The 16,756-nt window shown below is 31.4% G+C and overlaps 2 protein-coding genes and 1 pseudogene across 4 annotated transcripts; 2 read left to right on the forward strand and 1 right to left on the reverse strand.

Annotated features, from left to right (window-relative positions):
- The window catches only part of LOC133791268 (uncharacterized), a 162,151-nt pseudogene that overhangs the window by 136,695 nt on the left and 8,700 nt on the right, over window positions 1-16,756 (reverse strand).
- On the forward strand, window positions 231-5,792 carry LOC133790439 (uncharacterized). Of its 2 annotated transcripts, XR_009874013.1 has the most exons (13): window positions 231-682; window positions 1,079-1,137; window positions 1,545-1,628; window positions 1,763-2,056; window positions 2,321-2,460; window positions 2,603-2,690; window positions 2,888-3,070; window positions 3,507-3,668; window positions 3,815-4,011; window positions 4,274-4,424; window positions 4,840-5,005; window positions 5,113-5,565; window positions 5,709-5,792. XR_009874013.1 is itself a non-coding variant. In XM_062228080.1 (12 exons), exons 1-12 carry the CDS (start codon window positions 289-291, stop codon window positions 5,181-5,183), a joined length of 1,989 nt encoding a protein of 662 aa, XP_062084064.1. In that variant the 5' UTR covers window positions 231-288; the 3' UTR covers window positions 5,184-5,792. The 2 variants fall into 2 exon arrangements, 1 of the variants encoding a protein (XP_062084064.1); XM_062228080.1 differs by having other exon boundaries at window positions 5,113-5,792.
- On the forward strand, window positions 11,401-15,156 carry LOC133790442 (aldehyde dehydrogenase family 3 member F1-like). Of its 2 annotated transcripts, XM_062228083.1 has the most exons (11): window positions 11,401-11,526; window positions 11,710-11,921; window positions 12,035-12,103; window positions 12,208-12,304; window positions 12,410-12,616; window positions 13,005-13,129; window positions 13,223-13,327; window positions 13,408-13,580; window positions 13,670-13,760; window positions 13,844-13,993; window positions 14,749-15,156. In XM_062228083.1, exons 2-11 carry the CDS (start codon window positions 11,724-11,726, stop codon window positions 15,010-15,012), a joined length of 1,479 nt encoding a protein of 492 aa, XP_062084067.1. In that variant the 5' UTR covers window positions 11,401-11,526; window positions 11,710-11,723; the 3' UTR covers window positions 15,013-15,156. The 2 variants fall into 2 exon arrangements, with proteins under 2 accessions (XP_062084067.1, XP_062084066.1); XM_062228082.1 differs by lacking the exon at window positions 11,401-11,526 and having other exon boundaries at window positions 11,666-11,921.

The raw sequence follows: 16,756 nt of genomic DNA on the forward strand, positions 1-16,756 counted from the left end.
TCCCAAGTTTTTGTCGTTTTTAATCATTATTGTCGTTTTTATCAGTGTCGTTTCCCAAATTATTGTCGTTTTTTTTTACTTTTGTTGTTTTCTAATTTAATTTGTTTTAATTAGCCTAGAAACAGGACAGCGTTATGGACTTCAACGACATGTCGTTTCTTATATTTGCTGTATTTTTATTAATTTATTTAATTCTAAAACCCCAAACCGAAATGGATAAACCTCGTCGTCTTCCCCATTGCTCACACAAACAATCAGAAACCAAACCAGAGAGCTCTCTGAATCAGAATGGGAGCCTTGGAGATCATTCTCTTAAGCCCAACAACAGCACCCACTACCACTACATCTCTCTCTCTCCTCTCTCCATGTCCCACCAGACCCTCCTCTTTATCTCTCCGCACTCTTACACCCTCACATCCCCCATTTCTTCAGCTCCGTCCAACTCTCCGGCCTATTTCTCGCTGTACTTCTAATTTGGTCGCCAATGATTTCAAAAACGACGAAGATGACGACCCAGAAGATGATTTTGAGGAATTGGTAGAAGAAGATGAAGAAGAAGCAGATGGTGCTGAGGATTCTGAGAGTGAGAGTGACGCCATGATTGATGTCGAAAGCCTTGAAAAAGAAGCTATTGATGTTGTTCGGGAATTTTCAACCTCCTTGTCTAAAGAGCTTATAATCGGTGCGTTTTGTTGTTCTATTATGGCATTTCTCTGTTTGCGAGTCCAATTCCCTCTTGCATTTGGTTTGGGATTATACTTTGGTGATGAATGGATAAATTTGATATTTTTGTTCTGACCCTGCTAATAATTTGACCTGATAATTCGGAAATTTGGTCAAATGTTCAATCTTTTTGAGACTTTTCCTTTTTCTTTTTTCCTTAACCAAGAAAAAAGTGATAAGGCATTTAGGTAGCTTTTCTGCTTTTGGGATGGTTTTCTGGTGGATTCATCTTATAATATTTGTGTCAAGGCATGTACATTGTAATCCAATAGTTTATGGTGATAGATTACTTGGTCTCTAAGGCTAAAATCTGGTTATGTTTATGACTATACATAGATTATTGTGCTAATTTCAGAAGTAGATGAGAAAACCGACCGAAAGGGCAGGAGGAGGCAAAAAAGTGTAACGAAAAATGTAAGCAAGTGTTTATCTTTGTTGTCACGTTATATTTTCTTGCAACAATTGTTAGAGTTTGCGAGCTATGAAGGCTGAGTTTAGTTATTTCGTATGTGTTGGATTTTTCAAATTAAGCTGGAAATAAACTATTGTCTTTGAAAATATGAAATTATTTAAGTATAACTTGGACTTAATTTCTAACAAACGAGTAAATATCATACTTTCTATCAACCCAATGGTTTGGTGGAGTTAAAAGGAAAGATCAAATTTCTATCAATTTAATGGTTAGATTATGAGTTGTCTGTAATGTCATTATAGTGTTAACTCTTCATTGTAAGATAGGGACTCTTCTCTTGGATTGATTGAAAAAGAAATGAGATAAAATCTAGGTTTCTATTTTCTGAAATTTTAAATTTCCTTCGCAGATACCTGACCATCTTCTTCCAAAAGTTGCAATTGTTGGAAGGCCAAATGTTGGTAAATCAGCATTATTCAACCGTCTTGTTGGGGTATTTGATCATGAATGCTGCCTTTTCCTGCTTAGTTCATGTCTTGAGTACTTGGAACTTATGATTCTTAAATTCATAATGTAGAAGTTTTCTTTCTGACAGTTGACTTCCCTTTTTGTCAATAATTATTGTAGGGGAACAGGGCTATTGTTGTTGATGAACCTGGGGTTACAAGAGATCGTTTATATGGTAGAGCTTTTTGGGGGGATTGTGAATTTTTGGTCATCGACACTGGAGGTGTTCTCACAGTTTCAAAATCACAGGCTAATGTTATGGAAGACTTGGATATTACAACAACAATTGGCATGGATGGGATTCCACTTGCCTCCAGAGAAGCAGCTATTGCCAGGATGCCCTCTATGATTGAACGACAAGCAACTGCAGCTGTGGAAGAATCATCTGTCATTATATTTGTTGTTGATGGTCAGGTGCGAACTTTGAAAATTAAAAAGTAAAATTTGGTTCCTTTTGGTAAAAGGATGATTCAACACCTCTTTTCAAGTGTATGTGGGTGTTTTAACCTGATTTGTTTTTTTCCTGATTGTTAATGGCTTCTTAGTGACTTGTTGCTCTGAAGGGTACATAATTTTTTATTTATTTATTCATAGTACTTTATTAGTTGTCTGTCTTTATGATTTGGAAAGTGGGATAATGTCATAGTACAAAGTTGGTGATACTGGGAACATTGGCAGGCAGGTTTAACAGCAGCTGATGAGGAAATTGCTGACTGGTTACGTAGACACTTCTCTGATAAGTCTATAATTCTTGCTGTTAACAAGTGTGAATCTCCTCGTAAAGGAGCGTTGCAAGCAACAGAGTTTTGGTCCTTAGGGTGTGCTGAACTCTTTTCCGTCCTTTTCCTTGAAATTATTTTGTGCTGATTTTGATTCATCTGGTATGCAATGGTACGCATGCTATGAATTGTCATAAAATGGTTATAATAACAGTGTGTATCTTTTTATTTGTTTAACCAGGTTTACACCATATCCTATATCTGCTGTTTCCGGAACTGGCACAGGAGAGCTTCTAGATCTTGTTTGTTCAGGACTTATAAAGATTAAGGTTTGCCATGCCTCTTTTAAAAGTGATTTGTTTTTCCTCCCCCTTAATATTTTACGTTATGTCGTGTGAGCTGCAGTTATTCAACTTCCAACCATATATTGAACATTGTTAGAATAAGTCTCTTAAAAGGATTTCATCGAAGATTGTTGGAAATGTTAGGATTTCTTCTTCCTTAATAGATTCTTGTTTTTTCCTAGGATCAAGAAGAATTTGCTGAAGAAGAAGAGTATATTCCAGCAATTGCAATTGTTGGCCGACCAAATGTTGGTAAAAGTAGCATTTTAAATGCTTTGGTTGGAGAAGACAGAACTATCGTTAGCCCAGTTAGTGGCACTACTCGCGATGCCATAGATACTGAATATACAGGACCAAATGGCGAGGTTTGGTTTCCCTTCAGTTTACCCCACTACTTTCTGCTGTTTTCCTTATAGTTTGTCGCATTACTTTCCATTCTTGTTTTCCTTTCAGTATATCAAACTTCTTTACATGTCTTGTTGACTATTATTCTGAATTTTCTGACCAACTTTCACATTGTAATCGGCTATTGCATGTCTGGCTGGGGTTTTCTGCTTATTCCACCTTCTTTTGATTTCTGTGTCTTCTTTTTTCCCCTTTGGGTTGTAATACAAAAACACAATCTTGCTGGTTGGTTGATGCTATCTTGGTTTCCTTGCTTTGCATCAAGATACCACAGCCATTATTCTGCTTATGGTTTCAGCTATTGCTTTATTGTGTTGGGGCTAATTTGTTCAGATCTAATGAAAAATGAACCCTTATTGGTTGTTAAATTTGTCGGATGGTTTTACTGTTTTGTAGAAGTTCCGGTTGATTGATACTGCTGGAATTAGAAGAAGAGCAGCTGTAGCTTCATTAGGTAGTACTACAGAGGCTTTATCAGTGAATCGAGCTTTTCGTGCCGTTCGTCGTTCTGATGTTGTAGCTCTTGTTATCGAGGCCCTGGCTTGCATTACAGAACAGGTAGTTAATCTTTTAGCTTTCTGCAGGGCCATATTCTAATGAAATCAGAACTCTGATGAATGTGCGTGCACCTTCCATTGGTAGTAAACTTTTGCTTTATGCTTTCTTAAGCCTCTGAGTATGAGTTTTCTGTCTTGATGTCCTAGGATTTCAAGATTGCTGAAAGGATAGAAAAAGAAGGGAAGGGTTGCCTTATAGTTGTAAATAAGTGGGATACTATACCAAACAAAAACCAGCAGACTGCATCTTATTACGAGCAAGATGTTAGGGAGAAGCTTCGCATACTGGATTGGGCACCAATCGTATATTCAACTGCAATAGCTGGTCAGCAGAGTGTTGAAAAGTATGTTCTGACGAGAGCTATAGTGCTAGATTCCCAGTTATTGTGAATTATCATAAATAGATTCTGTATTTTAGCTAAGCTATGTTGTATGCCATGCTTCCACTCTTGCAAGATCTTCATCTCCTCACGAACAGTAATATGCTCCTAACCTGTAATAGCATTCTTGGAATAGCAGACAGAAGCATGTCTTTCTTTATGGTTTCATATTGCATAGTTGTTATTCTAGGCTGAAAATGATCTGTTAATTTTTTGTTTGATTCAGGGTAATTGTTGCCGCTAGTGCGGTTGAAAAGGAAAGATCAAGAAGGCTGAGTACTGCCATTTTGAATCAAGTGGTACAGGAAGCACTTGCTTTTAAATCACCTCCAAGAACCAGAGGTGGCAGACGCGGCCGTGTTTATTACTGTACTCAGGTAGATTTTGTCGGTGCCTTATTCTATTTCTTTTACACTACCTAAGAGGGTCAGGCATGTGATTTGCTCTCACAAGGTCTGAGGTTCGAGTCCCTCCTAGATACTTACATAGCAATTACTAAAGTTTATTGGTTCCCAAATATTGTAGTATTAGGCGGGAAAGCCTAGTTTTTCTTTTCTTTTCTTTTTTAAAAAAGTCTATTTTTTGTTACGGATTTCATGTTGCTCACGACTTTAAGATGTAGGTCCTTATGCAATTGAAAACATTTTCAGTCTGGCAAGAAGAATTTATTTATTTATTGTTAAGGTTTTTCTAAACACAAACATGACATGTGTATTTTAATATTGTTTCAACTCATGAGGCATTGGTAGAGACAACTTTATGACTCTTAATTTACTTGTTATTCATATGCAGGCTGCAATAAGGCCACCTACATTTGTTTTCTTTGTTAATGATGCAAAACTTTTTCCCGAGACATACCGACGTTACATGGAAAAGCAACTACGGACGGATGCAGGATTTCCCGGCACACCAATCCGTATTCTATGGCGCAGCCGGAAAAAAATGGAAAGAAATGATGGTGAGTTCTAGTCTAGCCTCACCTCATATGTGTTTGTGTGTGAAATGTGCATGAATTTGGTGTTTTCCAACTGATTAAGATGGCTGTGATACTTTCCTTTTTCACAGGCAAATCTTCAAGGTCACAAGGCAATCTTGTGCCTCGTAATAGAAAAATGGCATCTGCTGCTACTACATGAAGGAAATGAGAGGTTTCATTCACCATCCCAAAAAACTTGGTAGGATTCTTCTTGTGTCTGGGAATAGAATAGACCACAAATCAGCCTATGCTATGGAATATACTGAAGATAAGTGAGTAAATTCCAAATATAAACCAACAGTAATTATAAACTTGTTTCATCTTTTCTCTAGTTGAGAGAGACACTGTATTACTATTAATGCTTCTCACCAACACAAACACCGATCAAGGATTAGAAAAAGACTGGCAAACAAACAAACGTGACAGTCTTTATTGTGATAGCATTGAAGTTGCTTGTCCTCTTGGGAAATGTGTAGTTATACCGGCATGTCACATATGAGAAAACAAGTGCATTTTCAGTGAGAGTAACAGCTCTGCTTAAGGTACTTAATCATGATGTGATTACATTACATTCTGAAAATCCATGTAGTGTTGTTGAAATTTTCTGAGTTGAGGTTGTTAAAGCATTGCTATTAGCCTCAGATAATCTCTGACAATTAATCCCAGCTTTTGAATTTTGTTTCAGATCATGAATATGAACTTGGAGAACTTCCATGGTTATATTTAGTAAAAATCACTAGACATGTATACTATGTATAGCTTCTGACAACAGGCATTGTCTTGTATTCAAATCATTAGACATTGGACTAAGCCTTTACTAGGATACAACCATAACTGTTGTGTTTGTTTATCATGATAATTGTTGTCCCATTTGAGTCTTTTGGCAAATCATCAAAATATCAGAACATTTTGATCAATCTATGGAAGAAAGAATTGAATAAGTAGAGAGAGTTGGTTCTCTTGCTAACTGTTACTATAGTTATATATTTTGTCATCTTATTTCTAGTGGGGGTCCCTGCTATAGTTATGATTCTACTTAATCACATTAAATGCTTCACACCAACCATGAATTTCTTTCCTATTCATATATTCAGTTGGATGTAAATAGTTTTTTTAATAAAAAAATAAATTGTTTTATTTATAAATTATTTTATTTTGATAAATTTTATGTTCACATCCTCATCCTTTTTATTTTAGAGTAACCCATTTTGTCATTAGTAAGATAATAAATATCCTTTATTTTTTTTTTTTGATAAAATAAATATCATTTATTTTAGTAGTTGAAATAAATTAATAGGCATTGCGTTCTCTATTTATTAAGAATTTGTTTGTTTTTAAAAAAAATTGTTATATTTGAAAGACATTAGAGAAAGAGAAAACTCCTAACTAAACTATATAAATACTATTAGGATTTTTTAGTTGCATTTCCCATTCTTGTTTTTTTTTTAAATTGTTATATTTGAAAGACATTAGAGAAAGAGAAAACTCCTAACTCAACTATATAAATGCTATTAGGATTTTTTTTAGTTGCATTCCTCATTCTTTACACTCTGTAACACTTAAGTCTCAAAAGTTGATTTTGTATCAGTTAGGTCCTCAACATTTTCAAATCGTATCAATTAGGTCATAGATGTTATTTTTATTTCTTTTTTTAATACATAAAAAATACAATATAAATAGTAATCATTCTTAAAACATTTGGACATTTAATATATAACAATAACAAACATAAAATAAAAAAATATTATCACGACATTTTTAAAAATACATAATATTTTTTAAATTAAATTAATGTTTCATTAAAAAAAAATATTATTACCTACATTGTTGTTTTATAATTAATACTAATAAATATATTCTCTCAATTATCTTGATATTATCAATTTTTATTATGTTTATGCTTGTTTATTTCATACTTTTTTTAAACTTAATAGTGTACATAAAATTATTTATATGCATATATATATATATATTATTTGTTATAAGTTGCACTATAGAAAAAAATACAAAATAAAAAAAAATATGTACATGATAAATATTGATAATTTCGTGATAGTTCAATTATTAATATTAAAAAAAATATAAGTAATAATTTTTTAATGAAAATTTAATTTAATTTGTAAAACTATTAAATATTTTTTAAAATGTCATGAAAAAAAAATCAATGTCATGTTTGGTATTGTCCAAAATTAAGTGGTCCAATTTTTTTAAGTTTGATTCACCTTTTTTATATTTTATTTATGTATTTTGAAAGAAAAAAGCAATAAAACTAGCATTTAAGGACTTAAATGATACGATTTGAAAATGTTGGGGACCTAACTGATACAAAATCAACTTTCGGAACTTAAGTGTTACAAAGCATAAAAAATGAGAACTGTAGCTGAAAAAAACACATTACATTAACAAAAATGGTTATAAGCATAACCTAATAGTATTACACTTATTCTTACAAAGATGAGGTCACAAATTGCAATATGAAAAATAAAATAAAAAACTTACACTATAAAGGGAAAAAAAAACACATACATTCATGAGACTTATGACACAAAATTCCCAAAAGCAATGGAAAAAAAATTATGGAAAAAAAATAAAGCATGTCTCACCTAAAATGGAAAAAAAAAACAAGACCATAAAAATCATTCAAAATAAGCGAACACAAAATAATAATAATAAATGAAGATAATAAGATCACCAACTAAAATTAGAAGAAACATGTCTTGCAAAAAAGTCACTAGTTACCCTCTCAAAAAATATGTGAATCATGCTCTTCTTTATATGAATCATTATATATCAATCAATAAAAAAAATTCTAGAAAAATTTCATATATTTATATATCACATGTAAATTGAATACATTCTAATAAATAGAATATAGAATTACGAAAGCGAATAAAAAATGATATTTGAGACGGATTTACTTAAATTATTGTGTCTGTAACACTTAAGTACTTAAGTTATTTTGTTGGCGGCGAAAGTACATTGTATCTATGTTTTGGTGCAATTTAGTACAGCTGTTTATTTCGTCATTAAGTCTGCCTACATATCGTGAAATTTACTTATAACTTGAGTATTTTTGTCACAAACATATCTTAAATTGATACTTTCACCGCAAATATCCCTTTAATTTAGTATTTTCATCAAAAATATTAATTTAATTAAATATTTTCGGCTACGTGTCACAATCGAACTTAACGGTGAGAATTGATTGCTGTACCAAATTGTACCAAAACATAGACGGAAGATATTTTTACTGCAAAAAAAATAACTTGGGTACTCAAGTACTACAAATGTAATAACTTAAGTAATTTTACCGCAAATATCCCTAAATAAATACTCGCAAATATCCCTAAATATATACGCACACAAATTTTGTTGTATTAGGTTATATAAAGTCATATACCACGTGTATAACAATAAAAAGGAAATATCATGGGCATAAAATATTGGTCAATCAAGGAACAACAACGTTTTATTAAAAATATATAAAAATATCATGGGTATAAAATATATTTATACGTAAAAATAATTTATTAAAAATTAAAAATATTGAGTTATTTTTAGCTGCATTGTAATACTTAGGTCCCAAAAGTTGATTTTGTATCAATTAAGTTCCCAATATTTTCAAATCGTATCATTTAGGTCTCTAAATGTTATTTTTATTTATTTTTCCTTTCAAAATACATAATAAATATATAAAAAAAAAATGTGAATCAATCTTACAAAAATTGGATCACTTAATTTATGAAAATACCAAATATGACATTGAAAAAAAAATTATGATATTTTAAAAAATATTTAATAGTTTTATAAATTAAATTAATTTTTTATTAAAAAAAATTCTTACATATATTAATATTAATATCTGAACTATCACGAAATTATCAATATTTATCATACACATAAATAATTTCATATACACTATTAAGGTGCACTATTTAAAAAACAAAAGTGTATGAAATAAACAAGTATAAACATAATAAAAATTGATAATATCAAAATAATCGAGATAATATAGTTTTTAATACTAGTTATAAAACAACAATGTAAGTAAGAATATTTTTTTTAAATAAACATTAATTTAATTTATAAAAATATTAAATATTTTTAAAAATACTACGGAAATATTTTTTTTCTCATGTCATGTTTGTTATTGTTATAAATTAAGTGTCTAAACATTTTAAGAATGATTCATCATTTATTTTTGTATTTTTTATGTATTTTAAAAGAAATAAAAATATTATTTAAGGACCTAAACAATACGATTTGAAAGTGTTGTTGACCTAATTGATACAAAAATAACTTTTAGGACCTAAGTATTACAAAGTGTAAATAATGAGTAATGCAGCTTAAAAAAAACCCTAAACACAAAATTATATTTTACTAGCCATATTAGAAAATATATACATATACAAAATATGTGAACAAGCATAAAAATTAATATTTTATAATTAACAATTATATAAAATAATAATAACTTATGGTATGTACAATTAATAATAATAATAATAAATGAGGTTTAGTGTTGATGTGTTTTGTTTTATTACTGGAATAAACAGTGATAAAGACTGTCAAGCTGTCTCTTTCTTTTCCATAATTTACTAAGTAGTAATATTTTGCTACCCCTTTTAAAAATAAAATAAAAAATTGCCACCCCATTATTTAGGGTCATTTCATAATGATATCTTTAAAATAAAAAACTTGTTCACATAAATATATATAATTATGGAGGTGTCATTGTAATTAATTTTTTATCCAATTAATGTTGCTGAAGATTGATATAAATATGAGTGTGAGCATTTACTCTCATCTCTACACATATTTATTTATGGAATTTATTCTTTAAATCTAGAAGGACTTACCCTCTCCCATTTTTTTTAATATTATAAAAAAAATTACTATTATGAAGCATAACATGTACTTATATTATAAAAGAAAACAAGTATACTCAACAATGCAGATTAATACTATATACAATATTAAATAATCACTTGATACTTAATATTTTAACATTATAAGTGCATCTTACTATTATTCTTTAGAATATTATTAAGTTGTCTAACATTATAACATTACAATGGTTTCTAACACTATTTGACATGACATATTGTTATTGGTGCAAATTAATATTAAATCACTCATATTTAATTTAATATATAATATAAGAGACTCGATACTAAATTGCATCAATCAATAGGCGTTGTTGGACACCATAAGTGTCCTATAATAATGCTCTATTCTTTAAGGTCAATGAATAATGCTAATAGACACTTGTAGTCTCACTTGATCTAGAGTAATAATTTAACATTGTAGAGCCTACTATTTCTATGTAATTATGGAGATGTCATTGTAATTAATTTTTTTGTCTAGTTGATGTTGCTGAAGTTTGATATAAATATGAATGTGAGCATTTACTCTCATCTCTACACATTTATTCTTGAGAATTGCTAAGGGGTGCCCAACACCACAAGTATTCGACATATCGTTATTAGTCTAATTCAATATCGAGTCCCACATATTTGAATTTAATAAATATTATGAGTTATCACTAACCAAACATAAAATGTTATTTCATGTGGTGTAGGACACTTTCAGTGCCAAATAACAACACTATTTATTCTTGGAACTTATTCATAAAAGCTAGGACTTACCTCTCCCATTTATCTTTAATATAAAATTAAAGTACTTCAAAACATAACATGTAATTTCATTACAAAAGAAAAACTTGTACCCAATCCAATACCTACCACACATACTAACTAATACAAATGAGTTACATTATTAAATTATCTCTTAAGACTTACATTTGTATTAGTGTTATGCTAAACACTACAAATACCTCTTAATATTATTCTTTAAGAACAATGAATAATACTAAGATACATAGAACCTATTTGTATTAGTGTATGTCTCCTGTAGGATTGTTCAAACTTAAAACATATCCAAAATTAACATTGACAAAATTAGAATGAATATTGTTGTCTAACACCATTTGATGTAATATACTGTTATTGGTTCAATTTAATACCGGGTCCCAAATTTAAAAAAAAAAATTAGAATATGTGAGACCTGATATTAAATTGCACTGGTATGCCACGTGGCACCATCGATGTCATAAATCAATACTCCATTAATACACTCACTATGAGTCAAAATCTCATGAAAGAATAAAACCTAAGTTTGAGCACAAAATATAATTTATTTTGGAAAATTATTTTGTTTTTCTGCATTTATTACAATTTTTAGAGTGATACCTACCCTGCTCCATATTCACAGTCCATTTCTTGGACAAAGTCACTATCTCATTTCATGATAATATCATATTTTATATTTATATTAATATTATGAAAATTCAAGTTTTAGAAGCCATAAGAAACCTCTTCAAACTCCCATATATATGATGCTGTAAATTGCAGGGCCATGACAAGTAGACATTATCTATAGCAATAATGATGTCATTGATATTCCCATTTTTATGCTAATATCTACATCACTTGATTAGAGAGGTAAGTTTTGAAATGAAAACTCCTTGTGTCTCACATTAATGTATTATTCTTGGTTAGGTACTAATGCATATGCTTTAATGAAACCAACTGTTAGGGCAAAGAGGTTGTTGAATATGAATTATATAGGGATATAAAGTGTGTTGATATCACTGACCAAACTAAAAACTTTTTCTTCTTTTTTAGTAGTGCATTGAGCTATGGAGTCTTCAAAAAATCTGCAGGGTGATCTTGAGTCTATGAGGGTGTTTCACAGAAGTGGAGCAACTAAGGAAATATCTTGGAGAAAGTCACAGCTCAAAGGGTTGCTTTCTTTTCTTGAAGATAATGAGGTTGATATTATGAAAGCTCTTAAACAAGACTTGGGAAAACATTATATTGAGGCTTTTAGAGATGAGGTATATATAACTGATATAATATAGTAAAATAAGAAGTTGGTCAGTACTATTATATATTATACATTATTCTTTTAGAGGGTATGTGAGTGAAAAATGTTTGTTCTTTATTGCAGATTGGAACTTTGATAAAGTCTCTAAACTTAGCTTTGAAGTCTTTGAAAACATGGATGTCACCACAAAAGGTACTCTATAATACAATTTTTATCAGTCTTTGACTAAACTACTTGGTATTGTTCTATCAAATTTATACTAATAATTCCTATACTTGTTACTGCTTGGTGAATAGGCTAAACTGCCTGCAATTGCATTACTGAGCACTGCAGAATTGGTTTCTGAGCCTCTTGGTCTGGTTCTCATATTCTCTTCATGGAATTTTCCAATTGGTGAGTGAAAAAAACTAAGACAAAACTAGATAGAAACCTTAATATTTCAAACTATTGATTCTTTCTTTCTTTCTTTCTAAAACATTAACTTGTTGCTTCTGTTAGGACTGTCCTTGGAGCCTCTCATAGGAGCACTGGCTGCTGGAAACACAGTTGTTCTGAAACCTTCAGAGTTGTCTCCTACTTGTTCTTCTCTTCTAGCAAACACCATGCCCACTTACCTCGACGGTAAAGCTGTCAAGGTTATCCAAGGCGGCTCGGATGTTGGGGAACAGCTTCTCAAACACAGATGGGACAAGATATTCTTTACTGGTATACACACTCTCACTCACACTCACTCACACACACACACACACACTGTATACATGATCATTTTGATATTAATTACAAGTTTCAGGATTGTTGTAATCTGACTCTGATACCATATTATAATTGAGAGGAAAGTGAAATGAATTGAATTAAAGAAGAGAGTAAAAACTGTGCTTTATATAGGAAACTCAACAAACCAAAACAACAGAAAAATTAACTAAACAAAACAGTCTTAACAGACTCAAGACTCTATTACTTTCTTTCCACTGATGCATATGTATGTATACATGGTCATTTTGAGCTCTATGTACTTTTTCATTTATGTATGCTATGTTAAGTTGGAATTTCCCTGTGTTTGGCTTAGATTTGAATGCTGAATCTAATGATATAGGTAGTCCTCGAGTGGCGCAGATAGTCATGACCGCAGCTGCAAAGTTTTTAACACCAGTTGTGCTAGAGCTTGGTGGAAAATGCCCTGCTGTTTTTGATTCCTTATCATCTTCTTGGGACAGAGAAGTAATCAAAGATATAAACTTTGTTCTTTATGAAAACTGGTTAGTTTTTGTTTAGTAAAAAACTCATTTTCCCTTTTGTTCATTTAATCACAAGGCGGCTGTAAAGCGAATCCTTGTTGGGAAATTTGGGACATGTGCTGGGCAAGCTTGCATAACAATCGATTATGTTCTAGTGGAAAAGAAATTCCAGCCCATATTGGTAAGAAAACAAGAGCTTTCTCACATTTTCTGATGTACCAAACAAGCATATGGTTAAAATCATCTGTTCTTGTTGTTTAGGTGGACTTAATGATGACCATCACTAGGCAAATGTTTGGAGACAATCCCCAAGAGTCAAATTGCATGGCCAGGATAGTTAACAAGCAAAATTTCTTGAGACTGAAAAATCTTTTGGCTGATCCTGCTGTTAAATCTTCAATTGTTTATGGTGGCAAAATCGATGAGCAAAACTTGTAATGACAGAAACTACAAGCCTTTTTGGTTGATGACATCAGCATTTGTTTAGTGACAAAATCATAACTTTGGTCAAATTTTATGTCAGGTTCATCGAGCCAACGATCTTGGTAGACCCTCCATTTGAATCCGAACTCATGACAGAAGAGATCTTTGGCCCGTTGCTTCCAATCATCACGGTGAAGATCATGAAAAGACAGTGCTTTTCTTTCTTGTGTTTGAAACAATAACTGACATAACTACTTTTTTCTTGCTTGGACAGTTGGAGAAGATTGAAGATAGCATTGAATTCATAAAGCTAAGGCCTAAACCACTTGCTATTTATGCCTTCACCAAGAGCAAAACACTGGAGAGAAGACTCATATCAGAAACATCTTCAGGGAGTGTGACATTCAATGATGCCATAATTCAAGTACTTTCTTTTTAACTTTTTCATTCTCTTTCTTTACACAAAAAATGAAGAATTTATATAATTTTAGCTCCCTCTATTTTTTTTTTTCAATACCAATTTGGACCCTTGTTATCAAACAATTACAAATAAATAATGGTACCCTTAACTCAACAATTTAGACTCTTTCTTCTCACTTTTTATCTTTCTCCTCCCACGAACTCGGTATGCCATAGGAGACCAACAATAAAAATCTAGACCATTCTGAGTTGAGGGTACCAATTTTTACTAATTTACAAAACAGATAGTCCTGGTTGTAATTGTTCGAAATTAAGGTGTCGTTTGGTTGGAGAGAATGAAAGTAGAGAAATATGAAAGGGAATGGGAAAAAGAATAGTAATGGAATGAAATAAAAATTAATATAAATAAAAAAAAATTATTAAATTTTTTTCAGTCTTGCATTGTAATAGTCTTTCCTTCAATTTTCAAATAAAATAGTCATTCCACCAAAAAGTTGGAAAAACCATTCCATTGTAATGACATTCCAATACACTAAAATGCAACCATACAAAAAAATGGAATGAAAATTGATTCTTTTCCATTCTATTCTATTCTATTCTATTACCCCTAACCAAACATCACCTAAGAGTTCAAACTGGTATAAAAAACACAGTGAGGCCTAAAATGATGAAATCCCGATCCAAGTTTTAACACTTTTAGCATTGCAGCATGGGTTTTGTTAACATTGGGTTATTTCTTATGGCTGCTACAAAATGCAGTATGCTGCAGATGCAATCCCTTTTGGAGGGGTTGGAGAGAGTGGGATGGGAAGGTACCATGGAAAGTTCTCTTTTGATACATTCAGCCATGAAAAAGCAGTGGTAAGAAGAAGCTTCTTCTCTGATTTTTGGTTCAGATACCCTCCATGGAATGACCACAAGCTTCAACTCTTTCGTGTTACTTACAACTATGATTACTTGGGTATTGTTCTTGTGATTCTTGGCTTGAAGAGAGCCAGAAAGAGCTCACACTGTTCCATCTAAGAAAATAGAAGTAAATCTCTATTTGGATACATTATACAATCATATATAGTTTTCATCTCAGTTGTATTATTGTGTGTTTTTGTTAATTATTATTATATATTGACTAAAGATAAATGGCAATAATTTATGTCTGATTAAGCATAATATTAGTGTATTGTATTGGTTTTTTTTTTGGGAATAAATTTATGTTATTCATAATGTATAGAATGGAGAGAGATTTCTTCCAACTAACAAAACTCATTGTCTAGCCAAAGAGTATGCAAAGATACTCTTGGAAATTAGACAAAAGAATTTTCAAATCGAAATAACTAATACTAAAATAATTTAATAGGTTGAAATATATATTGACTAAGCCAAAAACAAGTGAAAAAGAGTTAGAGAAATTTCCGCAAGAAGAAGATCAAATCTTGAGCATAAAAACAAAGGTCCTTTGGCTGGCCCTTGATTAAAATTTTAGAAATAAAATTAGTTTTTAGCATTAGGGGTCTAATGAAAGTCTACTCTTTGGTTAGACCCATTAATTTTGTCTAGGTATATTGAGTGTAATAAAATAACAAACAACCACATCCAATAATTAAAAATTATCTATTAAGATAGCTAAAATTTCTTATGACCCAAAGTGACTTGTTAGAAAGTCACTAGCGATCAGATTACAGTTTTAAAACAATTAATCTTGTGTGTTGACTACCAATTTAGTAAACCTACAAATAAGCACAACAAAACAAGCCTACGAACATGCACAAAATATGCCAGAGATAGCACATACTCATATTAGGACTTGAGGAGATACATACATTTTGGCTTAAGCAATAGCCAAGAGATAAAACCAAAATTTTTGTGTTTATTGTATTGGTTTGTAATAGTGGATATGCTATATTATTAATAAAGCCAAGTTAAATTGTTGATATAAAATTTTAGCACCATGTTTGTACTCTTTCTCAATATAAAGCCTTGTGCAAAAACAGAAAAAATAATAATAATAAAAAGAGGGTTTTTACCCTTATTTCCTTCCTTCTCTCTAAAACACCATCACCCTCCTTTCTTCTCTACTCCGAAAATCAACATCCCACACCCATAACTCAACTTTCTTTCCTTATTCCTCAATTTCAAATCATCAAATTCTACCCTTCTCATCACCATTCCTAATCTCTCATTTCATTTTTTTTTTTCATTTTTCCTTACCACTAATCCTATATATCACCTCCAACTTCCATTTTGTTCAAGTTTTCACTTACTTTTCCATGTGGCCGAATTTTATGAAGATAGTGGTTCATTGAAGATCACAAGACACATTCATCAAGTAAGTCATTTACTCATCTCTTTGGACCACTTAGATTCTTGAATATATGTGTAAGAGGAAATTTTATTTTATGAGTTTGATGAATGTTGTAAGTTGCATTGTTGGAATTGATGATTCATGGATTGTTTTTGAAGTATTAGTGTGATTTTGGGGATTAAGATTGAGAAAAAGTGGAAGGGAAGAGTGAGAATTGTTTTTGCCCACCAAGTGTTTGAAAAATTGCCTAAGTGACTGTTCTTGGTGATTTTTGCTTAATTGTAATGAGGAAGAAGTTGTGAATTAAGTTTGGTGGTATTGTTTAGTTGTTAGAGGGTTAATACATGATTAATTGGGAAGTGATGTATTGTTTGGTTGTTTGGCGGGTTGTTTCGAGTCACCATGGGACCTAAGAGAAATAGTTCAAGACCATCATCTTCAAGACCCTCATCCTCTAGGGCACCACCA

This window comes from Humulus lupulus, chromosome 7 (genome assembly GCF_963169125.1).
Source record: "Humulus lupulus chromosome 7, drHumLupu1.1, whole genome shotgun sequence".
In the NCBI taxonomy this organism is placed as follows: Eukaryota; Viridiplantae; Streptophyta; class Magnoliopsida; order Rosales; family Cannabaceae; genus Humulus; species Humulus lupulus.

Coding starts and splice junctions, on each gene's coding strand:
- LOC133790439 (XM_062228080.1), top strand. CDS start 289: ATGGGAGCCTTGGAGATCATTCTCTTAAGCCCAACAACAGCACCCACT. Junction 683..1,078: donor GTCTAAAGAGCTTATAATCG/GTGCGTTTTGTT, acceptor TGCTAATTTCAG/AAGTAGATGAGAAAACCGAC. Junction 5,006..5,112: donor AAAAATGGAAAGAAATGATG/GTGAGTTCTAGT, acceptor CCTTTTTCACAG/GCAAATCTTCAAGGTCACAA.
- LOC133790442 (XM_062228083.1), top strand. CDS start 11,724: ATGGAGTCTTCAAAAAATCTGCAGGGTGATCTTGAGTCTATGAGGGTG. Junction 13,761..13,843: donor CGTTGCTTCCAATCATCACG/GTGAAGATCATG, acceptor TTGCTTGGACAG/TTGGAGAAGATTGAAGATAG. Junction 13,994..14,748: donor TCAATGATGCCATAATTCAA/GTACTTTCTTTT, acceptor TACAAAATGCAG/TATGCTGCAGATGCAATCCC.